This window comes from Giraffa tippelskirchi, chromosome 6, assembly GCF_054371585.1.
Source record: "Giraffa tippelskirchi isolate mGirTip1 chromosome 6, T2T-mGirTip1v1.2.pri, whole genome shotgun sequence".
NCBI classification, from domain to species: Eukaryota; Metazoa; Chordata; class Mammalia; order Artiodactyla; family Giraffidae; genus Giraffa; species Giraffa tippelskirchi.
Window position 1 is genome coordinate 52,796,110 of NC_137280.1, and position 16,251 is coordinate 52,812,360.

General features: G+C 39.7%; 1 protein-coding gene across 5 annotated transcripts in view; it reads left to right on the forward strand.

Annotated features, from left to right (window-relative positions):
* The window catches only part of TOX (thymocyte selection associated high mobility group box), a 309,705-nt gene that overhangs the window by 277,008 nt on the left and 16,446 nt on the right, over positions 1-16,251 (forward strand). For all 5 annotated transcript variants that reach the window (XM_081504349.1, XM_081504350.1, XM_081504351.1 and 2 more), the window contains exon 6: positions 5,413-5,493. In XM_081504349.1, coding sequence (XP_081360475.1) covers positions 5,413-5,493 — 81 coding nt within the window. The remainder of the gene's footprint in view (positions 1-5,412; positions 5,494-16,251) is intronic.

The window sequence follows — 16,251 nt, forward strand, 5'->3', positions numbered from 1 at the left end:
TACACATGGAAATACTCCATGCTGATACACAGAGAGAGCAAACATTTCACTTGAACGGTTCCATGATGTCAGCAGGGAGAGAATTTGAACATAATACTCACTCTCAAGTCCGTTGGGCTTTGTTCATTATTGGTAAACATGTTTGAGGAGGGCAGGTTACCCCTTTGTATACCAAATCTTCTGTCCCCACTGATGCCCACTCTAATTTAGAAGATGCAGTTTGGTGTTTTACCGTGAGTACCACACCCATGCTGACTCACAGAGGAGAAACCTGAGACCAGGGATTATACACTCTTATCACAGGAATTTCCTGAGCACCTGCTATGTGCCAAACTCTGCCCTACCTAAAAGGGCTGCCCTGTGGTTGGGGGTCTGAACAAGGCATCCAAGGGAGATCTCATGCAACCAGGAGGAGCTGTTGTGTAAACAGAGATAAATCTCAGATACCAGACCAGTTTGATTAGATATATGTATATATATGCCTGACACAAAAAATGCCCACAGTAGAAGCATATTTTAATACTTATTTTTGGTTTTGTAGCTTCTGTTCCTCACACCATGCAGGCACATAATAGATACTCACTATATTGTTAAGTATAATTGAACAACATTACACTCTCTCATCCTTATTTAATAAACTGACAGATATATTTTTCAGCTGTATTTTTAGATGAAGAGCTTGCTTCTGATCCCTACCATTCCAGAAACAGGTTACCCCATTATTGTGTAGACGATGTGTTTGCATTTGATGGATCCCAAAAAGAATCGATAGCAAAATTTCTGTCGTGTTGTATAATGTTTTCAGTTCTCTGAATACCACTTTATAAAGTTCTCTGAGTTCTGGAATGCTTAGGAAAACGCTGAGCAAGTTACACAAATGGAAATTTAACTGCATTTAAGGACTAAGTTCTGTGTAAACACAGATGCACTTGCTTTAACTGTCATAAATAATAATAGCATTCAAAGATGCTGCAAACGTTAATTTCTCAAGTATTGTATATTACAGGGAAATGTGATTAAATTATTATTTCTTATATAGCCATATTTCTAAGCATTTTCTATAAATATGAAATTATACTGGGGAAAAACTGCATTTGAAGTTAACCAAAAAGAAAAGTGCTTTTAGTTTTATAGTGTTTGAATAAAATCGAGAATTAGAAGAACTGTGTTTTTTCTTATTATTACTGTAAAGAGTTGAAGTAAACTACAACTAGAGATTAACTAAGGACCAGAGCCAAAAAGAAGGAAGGAAGAAGGAATTAAATGGTATTAATAAGATTTTACTTTTCTATATAAGTTAGATGGATTGTTTGGGGAAGGAGCAGAAAGTGGAAAAAGCAAAATGACAGGTTGTATTAGAATGTTTTCTGTTTGAGTGCATCCGTAGTCACTGATACTGAACTGCTGATTTTAATTAGAGATTATTCGCTTATAAAAATGTGTATACATGCTGGAATGTAGTGCAACTTAAAAAATTATTCATAGAATCACTAGGTTACATGAACAGAATTTAGATTCTCTAGAACTGCCATTTGAGGTCTGTTTTAGTTTAGCCATTATATATGTTTTAACTTTACCACTAAGATGCAATCCTTAGATAGGATATGGTAGCTTTCTTAGAATAACAAATCACAGCAACTAACTAAGTTAGGACAGGATGAATTCAAAAGTGTTTGGATGAGCTGGGGAAAATGATAAATGATGTATTATGATTTTTAAATCCTCATCTGGCCGACTTTGCACTTTATTTCAAACAGCTGTAGACCATTTGGAAGCCATTTTGTAGTTCAGCTGAGTACTAATATTTACTGTGTGAATCACATTTCTTTAAAATATTTGTCTTTCCCTGAGAGAGAGAGAGAGACCATTTCTTTCCCAAACTTAACTTTGATGTAAATCAGACCCATCCCCTAGGTTAGAAGGTTTAGTCATTGCAGTGGACTGCTCATTGCAAATGCAGTCAGTGTCATCTTTGGTTTCTGCAAGTGAAAGACTTTCTCCATCCATAAATAGAGCTTTGAAACATTTTTGTGGAACTTTTTACTGATGATTTTTAAATATCTGTTCTAAAGGAAGAATTTCAGTATGTGGAATTCTTACATGTTTTTTTATCATTCTCATATATTTGAGGTCCTTCTTCAGACATCTCCATCAAATATAGGATTCAGAAATCATCCTTGTGCAATTTTAGAAGGTAGCATCACAAGGACATACAGGGTGAATAATATTTGAGCCATTAGCTAGTTCTCAAAGGTGGAGGCTCTAAATTACTGTAGGGGAAGCCACCTCAGATTTTAATTCTGATCTAGGGTACCCCACTTTAGACACAATGACAGAAATGAAATGACCTCCTGAAATCAGCACCCTCTGAATCCTCCCTCCTAAGATCTGCAGCTATTCAGGGAAGAGCCGACCCATCAAGCCGTGTAATGTGACGTGATGAGTTTCCTCTTTCCTAAAGTGGTATTTAGGCACGTGTAGGATGATCCCACATAGCCAGTCATCAATAGCCTATAGGGAGCCATCTAGAGAAAACCGGGTGCTCTGAATGCTAGTCAGGAATCCCGTAATGACATCGATCTCCCCTGAAGCCAGGGGGCACACATCCAGCCTGAAACACACAGAGTTGCCACCTTTCTCCCGTGGTTGTTAATAAACAAATTTCAGGAAAGTTAACACCTTGTGGAATGTTAACCACTGGGAGCCCTACTGTAATAACGCAGCTGTTTTTTTGATAGAGGAGAAGGCAATGGCACCCCACTCCAGTACTCTTGCCTGGAAAATCCCATGGACGGAGGAGCCTGGTAGGCTGCAGTCCATAGGGTCGCTAAGAGTCAGACACGACTGAGCGACTTCACTTTCACTTTTCCCTTTCATACACTGGAGAAGGAAATGGCAACCCACTCCAGTATTCTTGCCTGGAGAATCCCAGGGATGGCGGAGCCTGGTGGGCTGTCGTCTATGGGGTCGCACAGAGTCGGACACGACTGAAGCGACTTAGCAGCTTAGCAGCAGCAGCAGCAGCTTTTTCGATAGAAACCGAAGGCAAGAAGGATGATAGATGTTACAGTCAGGCCATCTGAACACCATCTTACCTGTGCTACTTAGAAAATGAGGATTCAGGCAATTCTGTGGACCCAACCGTGTAATATTTGCCTTTGGAAGCTAAATGAACCCTATTTAGCTGACCGAGGAGGTCACCTAGAGTTACATATGAATAAAAAACATGATAGAAATCTTCAAGTTTACAAAAGCGTACTACCATCGAAGATATTTTTGCTAAATATTTGCTTCAAAGTCCTGAATAGGATTTCTGTCTGTGTGGGAGAAAAACCTTCTCGAAACAGTTTTAAGGTATTAAAAGTAAATGTAAACATTGTCAGTTTAAGGTCATTAATAATAAAAAGTATGTCTTGGGGATGAGATTGGAGGGAGAACTACAGACAGAAATCTGTCTTTGAAGAAAGAAATAAATCAATCAAAAAGCAGAGGGCTCTGTGTTTCTCATTGTGACTGAACCAAAGCATATGATATACATGAATCATACTGTTCAGACATTTGCTGGAATCTAGTGTTTATTTGCTTTCATGTGTGAGTGTCTAAAAAAGAATCTGAATTTGACTTCCAATAATTAGCTCAGTAAATTAAGAATTTTCCTGTAATTGAATTAATTTTCCTGTAATTGATTAATTGGCTTCTTACTAAAAAATTTCTTTTAAATTTCTTTAGTTCCATATATTGTAAAGATGACACAATGATTGTGTGATACAATTGTATGAATTCATAATTGCCTTATTATAGTTGCCTTTATTATAATATACCAAAATGCCAAATATAAAAGACTAGGCTGAAGCGCTCCCTAAGGGAGAACAATTAGCACATTCATTTCATAGGGTCCTTTATAATTCTGTTGACAAGGTTACTCATTTGTTTACTTTAAGTAAAATGTTCTGCTTTAATTAAAATATTTATGAGTAAGTAATATTTCTCACACCTTAAATTTCACAGTTAGGGACCGGCCTCAGCAAACCACCTTCCACATCAGAAACTATAAATTGACTTCTGCTGCCGACTTTGGTCGATATTTGGTCTTTACACCTAATTTATATTTAATACTTTGACTAATTCTAAAGCCACTTTTCACGCTGGCCTGTGTCTGGTTTTGAGCTCAGCATTACAAAGTAGTAGCCAAGCCTCATTCCTTGCTGTAAAATTCAAGATGTGGGAAATTTAAAATAGTCCTATCGATGAAAATGCATCCAATGGTGAAAAATATTTTGTTCTTTTGGGCTGATTTCAAAAGATTGACAAAAGCACGTTCTAAAGCCTTTAAAGAATTACCTTAATGGTAGCAGACAAAGTGTATTCACTTTGTTTATCTTTCATTTTCGACTCTAATAACTTTTGTTCTGTTAGCTTAGCGATGTGACCTTTAGCCTACCAGCAAGTTGTTTTTCAGTGCTCTTGCTCAATTTAGGATGATTTTACTTGTATTTGCAAGATGATTTCCTATGAAAAATGAAAAGCTGCTGTAAATTGAAACTCAATTCAGAACATTTTTACCTTTTCACACTGAGGCATCCACACCCATCCATTGTGTTTTTTTGTGTGTTTTCCAGAAAGGGCATGACCAGAGCAGGCTACACGTCATGGCACACGTGCAGTCCTCGGCCACTCAGGGTCCCCAGCCCACTCCCAAATGTGACTTCGACTGCCATCACTGATTGCTGAGTCTTTGAAAATAGAACTTCAAGGCACAAAACTTTAGTGATGAACCTGCAAACTCCATAACTGTTTCTTTGATTAGCATGTTGAACTTTATTGATCATCTTTGAATTCTGGCCTTGGTCTTATATTTAGCAAGGAGATATATGTCAGGATTTGAGTGCACTGTAGCATTATCTGCCCCTTATATAAGTATGAATGGTGTCTTTACTCACATGTGATTCCCTGAGAACTTCCAGCCTTAGTATCTTTCACGGATTCTTTACCAGCTGAGCTACAAGGAAAGCTCTGTATATATCAGGATTTGAGTGCACTGTAACATTATCTGCCCCTTATATAAGTATGAATGGCTTCTTTACTCACATGTGGTTCCCTGGGAACCTCCAGCCATAGTATCTTTCCAAACCAACTGCCTCCACTCTCAGACTAACCCAGATATATCTCTTCATATGCCTTATGCAAAATGGGAAATTTTACTTTTGTTAAACTTTTCATTATCTAATCTCTTGCCATACTTCTTAAAAACTTGTTTCAGTAAGAAAACACTATCTTTGGGGAGATATGTATTATTGTATTGTGTGTGTGTGTGTGTGTGTGTGTGTGAACACACAATTATCATTCTGCATTGCACTTCTCTGGAAGCAAAAGCAGATGTGCTTTCTAATTTAAGACTCTCTATTGTTGCAGGTCTATAAAAAGAAAACAGAGGCTGCGAAGAAGGAGTACCTGAAGCAACTAGCAGCATACAGAGCCAGCCTGGTGTCCAAGGTAATGTGCAACCGTGTGGTCTTGGGACGGGTTATGACCATCTCGTCTCAGACCACAATTGTCATTTGAAAGCACAAAAGATTACTTCAGCGTTTCTGTACAATCTCCTTTGCTGAAAAAGTAAATCCTAAGCAAAGCTGTATGTTATGGAAATATTTGTTCATACCTAGAGGACCAGAACAACATCCTTTGGGCCCGTCGTGTAATATTGCCTGCCTGTGGATTACTTGTTTTGTGGGTTAGTCGCAGCACATTCTTAATCCTGAGCCAAATTTCTGTTTCACCACATTCCACTCTTTAAATGTCTTCCACCCCCAGCACCCCAACCCCATCCCATTGGTCTTTGCTGAGGAGATGGCAACTGTCTTTAATTGTAGCCTCATTACAACATCATTAGGATGTACGCCTGCCAAAACAAGTAAGCAGATAGGGGGAAGATGCATCATTTCATTTGAAAATGAAAGCACCCCTTAAAAATATTTTGTGCTTTGGAATATCTCAAACATGAGCCCTTGCTATAATAAAAACTCAGGAGTTAACTCTGTTTGGTATTGGGTTATTAAATCCATATTTCCCTGTATAGATTTCTCAGGGAGTAGTCTCAGAGGCTACTGAGGCTGAGGATGTGAAGACTGGACACTGTGTCATCCTAAGTTCAGATGTAGCTGGTATTTGGCTCAGCATCGAGTGAGGCTCTGGACTTTAGTCCATTCATTCACCCACAAAAATTACGGCTTCTTTTATCCACAAATACCCACTCCCCTTCCAACAACTCTAAAGTAATTATGTAAGTTAGTTTTCCTTGGGGAATATGTATACTGAATATATGATGTGCAGAAGAAAAAAGAGCACAAAATACAAATGCATAAGAAATTTCAGCTCTGTTGGTCTCACACAACCTGTTCCACTTCTAAAGTATGACATTGTGGGAAAACTGAATATTTATTATTTAACCTTAAAATTCCTACCTTATCTGTATTACCTCACTATGGATCTTACACTTTCTAATTTTTCTAACTCCTTTCAAAGCTATTCATATTTTCTGCTGATACCATTACACATTTCTGTATAATTATAGAATTTATAGTATGTATGTAAAATTGTAGCAGAAAAACAAGGTGCAAAATACTATTTGTTGTTGTTCAGTTGTTCAGTTGTGTCTGACTCTTTGTGACCCCATGAACTGCAACACACCAGGCCTCCTGTCCTTCATTAACTCCCGAAGTTTGCTCAAAGTCATGCCCGTTGAGTCACTGATGCTATCTAGTCATCCACTGTCCCCTTCTCCTCTTGCCCTCAGTCTTTCCCAGCATTAGGGCCTTTTCCAACGAGTCAGCTCTTCACATCAGGTGGCCAAAGTATTGGAGCTTCAGCTTCAACATCAGTCCTTCTAATGAATATTTAGGGTTTGATTGATCCGATACTACTAGATTGGTATAAAAGTAATTGCAGTTTTGGACTATGAATTTTAAATTATTATAGCTAGGCTCAAACACATCTGTGTTAATCAAAATAGGAACCATTACCATCAACACATTTTTGCCAAAGAGAAATAAGTTTGTTTATTCCTGTAGCATAAAAATGCATGTTTCGGGATTCAAAAAACCCTTGGAATGCATTTTCTGCCTCCTGCTGGTGGTGGAAGTTGTTTTCCCTGCAAAAAGTTGTTGAGATGCCTGAAGATGTGGTAATCGTGAGAAGTCAGGTGAATACGGCGGGCGGATGTGGCAAAACATCATAGCCCAATTCGTTCAACTTTTGAAGTGTTGGTTGTGCGATGTGCAGTCGGGCATTGTCATGGAGAATTGGGCCCATTCTGTTAACCAATACCTGCTGCGGGTGTTGCCATTTTCAGTGCAACTCGTTGATTTGCTGAGCATACTTCTCAAATGTAATGATTTTGTCAGGATTCAGGAAGCTGTAGTGGATCAGACTGGCAGCAGACCACCAAACAGTGACCATGACCTTCTTTTGGTGGAAGTTTGACTTTGGAAGTGCTTTGGAGCATCTTCTCTGTCCAGCCACTGAGTTGGTTATCACCACCTGTCATATAAAATCCACTTTTTGTTGCACATCACAATCCAATGGAGAAATGGTTCATTGTTGTTGCATAGAATAAGAGAAGATTTCACTTCAAAACGACGATTTTTTTAACTTGTGGTCAGCTCATGAGGCACCCACTTATTGAGCTTTTTCACCTGTCCAGTTTGTTTCAAATGCCAAATAACCATACAGTGGTCAGTTCTTCAGCAACTTCTCATGTAGTTGTAAGAGGATCAGCTTCAGTGATCCTCTCAACTGGTTGTTGTCAGCCTCCAGTGGCAGGCCAGTATGGTGTTCATCTTCAAGACTCTCCTCTCCTTTGCAAAACTTCTTGAACCACCACTGCACTGTACGTTCATCAGCAGTTCCTGGGAGAAATGCGTTGTTGATGTTGCTAGTTGTCTCCGCTACTTTACGATCCATTTTGAACTCGAATAAAAAAAACACTCAAATTTGCTTTTTGTCTAACATCACTTCTATAATCTAAAATAAATATAAAATAAACAGCAAGTAATAAGTCATTAGCAAAAAAAATGAAGTGAGAAATGTGCATTAAAGTAATGTATAACATAACTACATTTATTTAAGAATGTATTCCAATATCAAATGGCAAATTTCAACAGTGCAAAACCTCAGTTACTTTTGCACCAACCTAATAAATCCATCCAACAATTGGGTTATATAGTCACTTGGTATCATACAGATTAATATGCCCAAGATGTAAGGGGGCATATGAATTCTTCCTGTTTCATCTAAGGTAAGTTTCTTCTTGAGCATTTTAAAGAGAAGTTTTAGTCAGGACATTTTACATACAAGAAAATCAATACATAAAGTCTTGGTCCCAATACAAAACACTCTGGTTAATGTTATGCAGATTGCCAGAATGCTATAGTACTGACTAAGCCTTTACTTTCAAAACAAGAGTTCTCAGATTCGCTCTTAGCTGCAACTTTTCTTACTATTCATTCTCAGAGTTGCAACCCTCAGTACATGGCAATTTGTATAAATGCTGTGAATTGCCATTTCTACATTTAAAAAACCAAGCACTTTCTTTACAGCTTACTCGGACGTTTTTCTTCTCTTTGGCAGCAGGAATTTTGCTGGAGCTGGTGAATGTCTATTTATGTACAACTATCTATTGTATCAATATGTATACAAATTGAAGAAAAGTTATAAACACCCTCTCCAGGTTAGAAAAATGGCTGTCTGGTGTTGGATATGAATGGCCTATTTGCAGTATAACCTTGCATGCACTTGCAGAAAATTTACCAGCCTACCCACTGATTGCATGCAGAAGCTTATGTAAAAACCTATTGCTTTTCCATTTAAAATTATCACAAGGAAAATAACAGCCATTCATATTTACATATATATTTTCCTATGTTATTTTTAATAAGTTATAAATTATTTCTCTATTTTGAAAGAGCTAAAGATCTACACACACAGTCATAAAATGCTACATGATAATAACAGTCACAATTCCAAGTAACTACAGTGTGCCAGCCAAGCTCTATCTTTCCCATTCATTCATTCATGTGATCATTTGGTAAATTTCCCTGGGCACGTGGTCCGTGCCGAGCACTGGGCCACTGGGCCAGGCTCGGACGACACCTGGACACAGGAAAACGGGCAGGTGCGTCCCCTGCACTTAGAGAGCTTTCTCTTGTTCAGGGAGATCACTTGTGAAAATAGAAGTTCATAAATGACTGAGATCTTTGTGAGTAAAAGCCTACTGGGAAATAAAGGAAGGCATCTGCCAGAATGGTCTACTGAGCCCTCTGAAGATGTGACACTGGAGCTGAGACAAGGGATGACAGGAGCTCGCAGGACACAGAGGGCCCGGGACAGCTGGCCAGGCAGTGCAGCACAAGCAGGCTCGAGGGACAAAAATACCTCCTCAGACTAAGGAAGTCAGTGACACTGGAGCTGAGTAAATAGGGGAGGGTGGTTTGAGATGAAACTGGGCTGGGAAGATGGTTAGTGGCCAAGTCACGTGGGCCCTGCAGGTCAATGAAAGGAGCTGCGTTTCATACTCTTTACATAGGGACACCACTGAGTGGGTTCCAGTAGGGGATGGCTTGATTGGATTTATATTTTAAAAGGTAACGTGGCATCCCTTACATGTGGAATCTAAAAAGAAATGAGTTTACAAAACAGAAAGAGGCTCATAGACTTAGAGAACGAATTTATAGTTGCCAAGGGAAGGATAGAGGGAAGGGATAGTTAGAGAGTTTGGGATCAATATGTACACACTGCTACGTTTAAAACATATAGCCAGCAAGGGCCTACTCCACAGGGAACTCTACTCAATGTCATGTGGCTGCCTGGATGGGAGGGAAGTTTGGGGGAAAGTGGATACATTTATATGTATGGCTGAATCCCTTTGCTGTCCACCTGAAATAATCACAGCATTGTTACCCAGCTATATACCCTAATACAAAATAGAAAGTTAAAAGAGAAAATAAAAGATAACTTTATGTGAATGACTTCCCTCACCTCCCATATCTTATTCCTCAAAGTAGGCCTGATTATTAACATTTCACGAAAGAGGAAAAGTATCACATAGGTAGCAAGTGCCCGAGCCCAGCACTTGTCCTGCCTCCATCAGTCCTCGTGCTGGGCCGTTCTGTTCCCAGGTCCTGACGGTGCACCTCACCTGCTTCCCTGAAACACGCCCTGCCCAACAAGTCAGGTGTAACATCTACATTCTCTCTTCTCAGCTCACATAAAGCACAGTCTATGTACAGTATTGTGTTAGCTTCAGGTGAATAGCAAAGTGATTCAATTATATATATTTCTCAGATTATTTTCTATTATAGGTTATTGTTGTTGTTCAATCACTCAGTTGTGTCCAACTCTCTGTGGCCCCCATGAACTGTAGCCTACCAGAATCCTCTGTCCATGTGATTCTCCAGGCAAAAATACTAGAGTGGGTTGCCATTTCCTTCTCCAAGAGATCTGCCCAACCCAGGGATTGAACCCATGACTCCTGCATTGGCAGGCAGATTCTTTACCACTGAGCCACCAGGGAAACCCATTATAGGTTATTGCAAGATATTAAATATAGCTCCACTTTAATATAGCAAATCCCTGCTGTTTATCTATTTAATGTATAGTAGTTTGTATCTATCATTCTCATACTCGTAATTTATACCCCCAACTCACACTCCCTTTCCCCTTTCCCTAAAGTTTGTTTTCTATGTTTGTGAGTCTATTTGTTTTGTATACAGAACCATTTCATTTTTTTAGATTCTACTTATAAGTGATATCATACAATATTTGTCTTTTTCTGATGTACTTCACTTAGTATGATACTCTCTAGGTCCATCCATGTTACTGCAAATGTCAATCTTTCATTCTTTTTGTAGCTGAGTACTATTCCATTATATATATATATATATATATATATATATATATATACACACACACACATATACACATACACACATATACACATATACACACATATACACATATATATTCCATTACATATGTGTATATATATATATGTAATGGAATACATATCTTCTTAAACCACTCATCTGTTAATGGGCTTTTGGATTGTTTCCATATCTTGGCTTTTGCAAATAATGCTGCTGTGAACATTGGGGTATATGTATCTTTTTTTCATTAGAGTTTTCATCTTTTTCAAATATATGCCCAGGAGTAGGATCGCTGGATCATATGGTGGCTCTATTTTTAGTTTTTTTAAGAAATTTTCACATTGTTTTCCATAGTGACTGCACCAATTTACATTCTCATCAACAGGTCGGGAGGGTTCCCTTCTCTCCACGTCCTCTCCAGCATTTATTATCTGTAGACTTTTTAATGATGGCCATTCTGACTTACGTGAGATGATACCTCATTGTGGTTTTGATTTGCATCTCTCTAATAATTAGCCACGTTGAGCATCTTTTCATGTGCCTGTTGGTCATCTCTATGTCTTCTTTGGAGAAATGTCAGTTTAGATTTTTGCCCACTTTCTGATTGGATAGTTTGGGTTTTTGATATTGAGTTGTATGAGCTGTTTGTTTATTTTAGACATTAACCCCTTATCAGTTTCATCATTTGCAAATATTTTCTCCCATTCTATAGATTGTCTTTTTGTTTGTTGGTGGTTTCCTATGGTCCCTTTGTCAGTGAAATACTGTATTAGCCAAAACTCAGTGTCCATTTTCTTAAATTGTTGAGGCAAATTTGATTTCAGTTCAGTTCAGTTCAGTCGCTCAGTCATGCCTGACTCTTTGCAACTCCATAGACTACAGCTTGCCAGGCCTCCCACTGAGTTGGTGGTGCCATCCAACCATCTCATCCTCTGTCATCCCCTTCTCCTCCTGCCTTCAATCTTTCCCAGCATCAAGGTCTTTTCAAATGATCAAGACCATCCCCAAGAAAAAGAAATGCAAAAAGGCAAAATGGTTGTCTGAGGAGGCCTTACAAATAGCTGTGAAAAGAAGAGAAGCAAAAGGCAAAGGAGAAAAGGAAAATATACCCATTTGAATGCAGTTTCAAAGAATAGCAAGGAGAGATAAGAAAGCCTTCCTCAGTGATCAGTGCAAAGAAATAGAGGAAAACAATAGAATGGGAAAGACTAGAGATCTCTTCAAAAAATTAGAGGTACCAAGGGAACTTTTCATGCAAAATGGGCACAATAAAGGGCAGAAATGGTATGGACCTAACAGAAGCAGAAGATATTAAGAAGAGGTGGAAAGACTACACAGAAGAACTATACAAAAAAGATCTTCACAACCCAGGTAATCACGATGGTGTGATCACTCACCTAGAGCCAGACATCCTGGAATGCGAAGTCAAGTGGTCCTTAGGAAGCATCACTGCAAACAAAGCTAGTGGAAGTGATGGATTTCCAGGTGAGCTATTTCAAATCCTAAAAGATGATGCTGTGAAAGTGCTGCACTCAATATACCAGCAAATTTGGAAAACTCAGCAGTGGCCACAGGACTGGAAAAGGTCAGTTTTCATTCCAATCCCAAAGAAAGGTAATGCCAAAGAATGCTCAAATTTGATTTACCCCTCCTTGATTTATTCATGCACATTTTGGTAGCAATGTTCTATGCAGTGCATTTGCTTCATCCAATATAGCTTTGCATTCCTGGGCCAGCAGCCCTTGCCCTCACTAATGTGCAGCAGTGTCACCTACTTCTCAGTGCTCTCACTCCAGGCCCTACTCTGCACCCCATCCAGGGATGCACGACACCTGCCCCACATCAGGTACAGGGCTCGGTACTGAGAGCCCAGCGGTGAACACAGCAGATCAAAGTAAAGTATTCCATGATACTTGAGAAGCTTGAAACTGTACTCGCTAAAATTAGCTGCTTCTTACAGAACATAATCAAAAAATAGAAACACCCAGTGAACATTGGCTCCACCCATGAGACTGAGTCACAGGATTAACAATGTTCCTCTCCTTTCAATTACATTTTCGCTTAAATGAATTATATACCATCTGGCTCCGACGGTAAGGCGTCTGCTTACAATGCAGGAGACCCGGGTTCAATCCCTGGGTCAGGAAGATCTCTTGGAAAAGGAAATGGCAACCCACTCCAGTATTCTTGCCTGGAAAATCCCATGGACGGAGGAGCCTGGTAGGCTACAGTCAGTTCATGGAGTCGCAAAGAGTCGGACAAGACTGAGCAACTTCACTTCACTTCACTTAACCCAGCATACTACTTAACATGACGTCAGACCTGGATAAAAATTGAAGTTAACCCCTCAAAAAAAAACTCAGTCATAGTAGCATATTCTGACCTTCGTACTTGAAAACGACAATACAGACACACTCCCAGGTGGACACTGAATTTTCTTCAGCAACAAAAATACAAATGGCACCGTGCTATCAAGTAGCTACTATGTGTCACACACTGTGCTCAGTATTTTACATATATTTCTATTCATCATCACAATAACCCTACAAAGTAAGATTTAGCCCCATTTTCTGCACAGTCTCTAGGCAGAGACTATATGATTTGAAGTCTAAGAGACCAAGGAGAGGCTGGTGGTGGCAGAGGGAGAGCTCAGACCCCTCACTCTCTCGTTCCAAAGCTTGTAGGCTTTTCTCTACCCTGAGTGACTGTCAAGTTTTATATCTTTAGACCTACAACCTCTTATCCTCAGTAAAATTCTATGCCAACTCTCACGAATTAGCTAGCCAAGAGTAAAGCTGTTCTGGTTAAATGAAGCTGGTGTTGAGGGATAGAAGGCTGCCCACCACCAGAGGCTGGCCCAAGACCCTTGGAGAACTATGAGGCCTGTAGAATGTTTGAGGAGCTCCCCTCTGTGCCATGCTGTTCAGCTGCACACATGCTTTGCCTGGTCACGTGGAACCAGTGACAGACCTTCCCACAGTTAGATCTGCTCAGTGACAGGCCACTCTACCTTGGAAAAACATGCATATTGAGGGTCACAGGAAAGGGATCATTGGGTGCTGCAGACACAGGTTAGATTAGACCTGGAAGAACTAACTTTTCAGTTTTACACTCTATAAAGAGAGAAGTTGGAGAGATTTCAGAGGAAAGAGTCACCAAGTGGTTGAAAGAGAGGGCAGGAGATAGTAGCAGAGAAGAGTGGATTTGACATGAAAGATATGGGCACCTATGATGGGTGTCAGGCATGGGCAGCGATTCCAGAACAAGAATGGAGATACCATGTCACCATAGAAGAATTTAATCTGAACAGGGAGCATTACCGAACTCTTAGATTGTTTAGGCAAACAATTTCTCTCCGTTGAGATATTTAAAAGCAGGAAGCAAAGGTTTATAAATAAGTTTTGGAGAAGATCTTGAAGGCTTCTTCAGCATCTGTGCTTCCACAGACACCAAGGGGAACATTAAAGAATCTCCGAGGCACCACCAGTGTTGCACAGAAAGAGTCCTCAGAGGGCAGAAATATCCCCAGGCACTCAGGGCAGCTCCATCTGGGTTCAGATTCCAGATTTCTCGCTTCCTAACTGCTTGCCTTTATGCCCATTTTTCAGCTATTTAAAGTCTCAGTTTACTCTTGTGTCAAATAGTAGATAATGGGACTTACATCATCAGTTTTCCATAAAAATAAAATAGGAAACTCGTATGTAAACTGCATGGTTTGACATCTTGAACACAGGAAAGTACTTAATAAATACCAGCAATTACTATTATTATCAAGTTTATTTTTAATGTTATTGATAGGTGCGCAAAGAACTAGGAAAGTTTTGTGTGTGATTCAGGATTTAGTTGGATCATATTCTAGGTGTCTACACAGCTGCTTTGATATAAAGAAAAATTTTAAGTGGCATTAACATGAGAAAAATTTGCTTCATAGATATATTCTTTTATAAAGATAAGAAATGATCTAAACATTTTTAAAAAATCACCTATGTGGGTTCCTTAATTGAAACGGTCTTTTAGTTCAGTTCAGTCATTCAGTCGTATCTGACTCTTTGTGACACCATGAATCGCAGCACACTAGGCCTCCCTGTTCATCACCAACTCCTGGAGTCTACCCAAACCCATGTCCATTGAGTCGGTGATGCCATCCAGCCATCTCATCCTCTTTCGTCCCCTTCTCCTCCTGCCCCCAATTCTTCCCAGCATTAAGGTCTTTTCCAATGAGTCAGCTCTTTGCATGAGGTGGCCAAAGTATTGGAGTTTCAGCTTCAACAGCAGTCCTTCCAATGAACACCCAGGACTGATCTCTTTTAGGATGGACTGGTTGGATCTTCTTGTAGTCCAAGGGACTCTCAAGAGTCTTCTCCAAAACGACAGCTCAAAAGCATCAATTCTTCGATGCTCAGCTTTCTTCACCGTCCAACTCTCACATCCATGCATGACTACTGGAAAAACCGTAGCCTCGACTAGACAGACCTTTGTTGGCAAAGTAATGTCTCTGCTTTTAAATATGCTATCTAGGTTGGTCATAACTTTCCTTCCAAGGAGTAAGCGTCTTTTAATTTCATGGCTGCAATCACTATCAGCAGTGATTTTGGAGCCCAAAAAAATAAAGTCTGACACTGTTTCCACTGTTTCCCCATCTATTTCCCATGAAGTGATGGGACCAGATGCCATGATCTTAGTTTTCTGAACGTTGAGCTTTAAGCCAACTTTTTCACTCTCCTCTTTCACTTTCATCAAGAGGCTCTTTAGTTCTTCTTTGCTTTCTGCCATAAGGGTGGTGTCATCTGCATATCTGAGGTAATTGATATTTCTCCCGGCAATCTTGATTTCAGCTTGTGTTTCTTCCAGCCCAGCATTTCTCATGATGTACTCTGCATAGAAGTTAAATAAGTAGGGTGACAATATACAGCCTGACGTACTCCTTTTCCTATTTGGAACCAGTCTGTTGTTCCATGTCCAGTTCTAACTGTTGCTTCCTGACCTGCATACAGGTTTCTCAAGAGGCAGGTCAGGTGGTCTGGTATTCCCATCTCTTTCAGGATTTTCCACAGTTTATTGTGATCCACACAGTCAACGGCTTTGGCATAGTCAATAAAGCAGAAATAGATGTTTTTCTGGAACTCTCTTGCTTTTTTGATGATCCAGCGGATGTTGGCAATTTGATTTCTAGTTCCTCTGCCTTTTCTAAAACCAGCTTGAACATCTGGAAGTTCACGGTTCCCGTATTGCTGAAGCCTGGCTTGGAGAATTTTGAGCATTATTTTACTAGCATGTGAGATGAGTGCAATTGTGCGGTAGTTCGAGCATTCTTTGGCATTGCCTTTCTCTG